Source organism: Propithecus coquereli, unplaced genomic scaffold (genome assembly GCF_000956105.1).
Source record: "Propithecus coquereli isolate 6110/MARCELLA unplaced genomic scaffold, Pcoq_1.0 Scaffold350, whole genome shotgun sequence".
In the NCBI taxonomy this organism is placed as follows: domain Eukaryota; kingdom Metazoa; phylum Chordata; class Mammalia; order Primates; family Indriidae; genus Propithecus; species Propithecus coquereli.
The window spans coordinates 466,232-467,840 of NW_012149175.1; the positions used below are offsets into that span (position 1 = coordinate 466,232).

Genomic DNA, 1,609 nt, shown 5'->3' on the forward strand with positions numbered 1-1,609 from the left:
TTTTTTCCAGTTGGATTTGTTGTTGCTGAGAGAGTATTATATGTTCCTAGCATGGGGTTCTGTATTTTGGTAGCCCATGGATGGCAGAAACTATCAAACAAAAGGTGAATGAAAACATTAGTTCATTTAATGCTTATTAGCTATAGAATTAAGTGTGATACATTCAGTTATTTAAAATCTGTATTTCATTTTATAAGTCATACTTATGTATCTTTTGATTTTTCTTCTCAATATTCTCCTCATTTGTCTTGTAATTCACATTGGGAAAGCTCCACAGCACCTACTCATCCTGTGTTCTTCCCCATATTTATATAACTTTATTTTACAGCCTGAGACAGAACAAACTTTGAGTCAGATTCAAATGAAAACAAGGATGTTATTGAGACTAAAGTCACAAGTGACCATTGCCACTTCCATATGCAATGAAGTAAGATAATAGTAATCCAACTTAAGTGAGTCATATTGAGTTAATATATGTAAAATGCATAGAGTAAGCAATTTGTAATTTCTTGCTATTAGCACTGTCTTCATCTTAATCTTTGTGTACTAGTTGCCTCAAACTTACAGTTAGTGAATGGCATAGTCACACTGTATACGTACTCAGAAACTATAATTGTTATAGGTATTTTCTGATTATATCCATATGCTGTGGTACTAAAATTATAAAATAAAGCAGATTGCTTATGATCAAGGAATACTAATGTAGTAATATTAAATTTGGATTTGCAGCTTGAAAAAGAAGTGGTCACTTCTCTTTCTCATTTTCCAGTCACTCCTCAACCTGCAGAATTCTGACCTCTCCCTATATCACTCTATTAACATATGTAACAAATTGCTTCCTAGTAGCTAAATCCAGTCAACACTTTTTATTTAAAATGTATTTCCCTAGTGTCTGTAAAATATCTTTCTCCAGATTTGCTTCCACATCTGATCATTCATGCTCAGATTCTTCTTGCTGTACCTGCTGTTTGAATGTTTATATTTCTCACAGCCACCTTTTTTACAGTGTATATGTTCTGTAGATATTCTCATCCATGTCTACAATTTTCACTATCATCTACTAAATCTTTTTCTTTTAGCATCTACCCATATCCAATTACAATCACTACCAATTTTGACTGCCTGCCATGTGCAAAGGGACATGATAGACACTTTACATTTGATTTTTTCATTTAATTTTGACATTCCTTAACTCTGTTTTGCAGATATAAAAATGGAAGCTCATATAGCTTACTGTGATCACACAATTAGTAAACAGTTTTGATTTAAATTGGCATCTGACTGTTTCCAATTACCATTGTCTTTCTGATCCATACTTTCTTGTTCTGGTTAAGTAGATCTGTCAAAATGAAAGAAATCAAACTATGTTATAGGAGCAAAAACACAGGCTCAAAGAATATTAATAATAAATGAGATGATAAAGATTATTGAAGTATATTGCAAATCAAAACCACAATGATATATATCACTTATCTCCAGTGAGAATGGCCTTTATCAAAAAGTCCCAAAGCAATAAATGTTGGCATGGATGTGGAGAGATAGAAACACTCATACACTGTTTGTGGGACTGCAAACTAGTACAACCTCTATGGAAAGTAATATGGAGATA

At 32.5% G+C, this 1,609-nt stretch overlaps 1 protein-coding gene across 1 annotated transcript in view; it reads left to right on the top strand.

Annotated features, from left to right (window-relative positions):
* TMTC3 (transmembrane and tetratricopeptide repeat containing 3) overlaps nt 1-1,609 on the top strand; it is a 63,934-nt gene that overhangs the window by 32,822 nt on the left and 29,503 nt on the right. The window contains exon 7 of the mRNA XM_012651241.1: nt 1-104. This exon is cut by the window's left edge and continues 1 nt beyond it. Coding sequence (XP_012506695.1) covers nt 1-104 — 104 coding nt within the window. The remainder of the gene's footprint in view (nt 105-1,609) is intronic.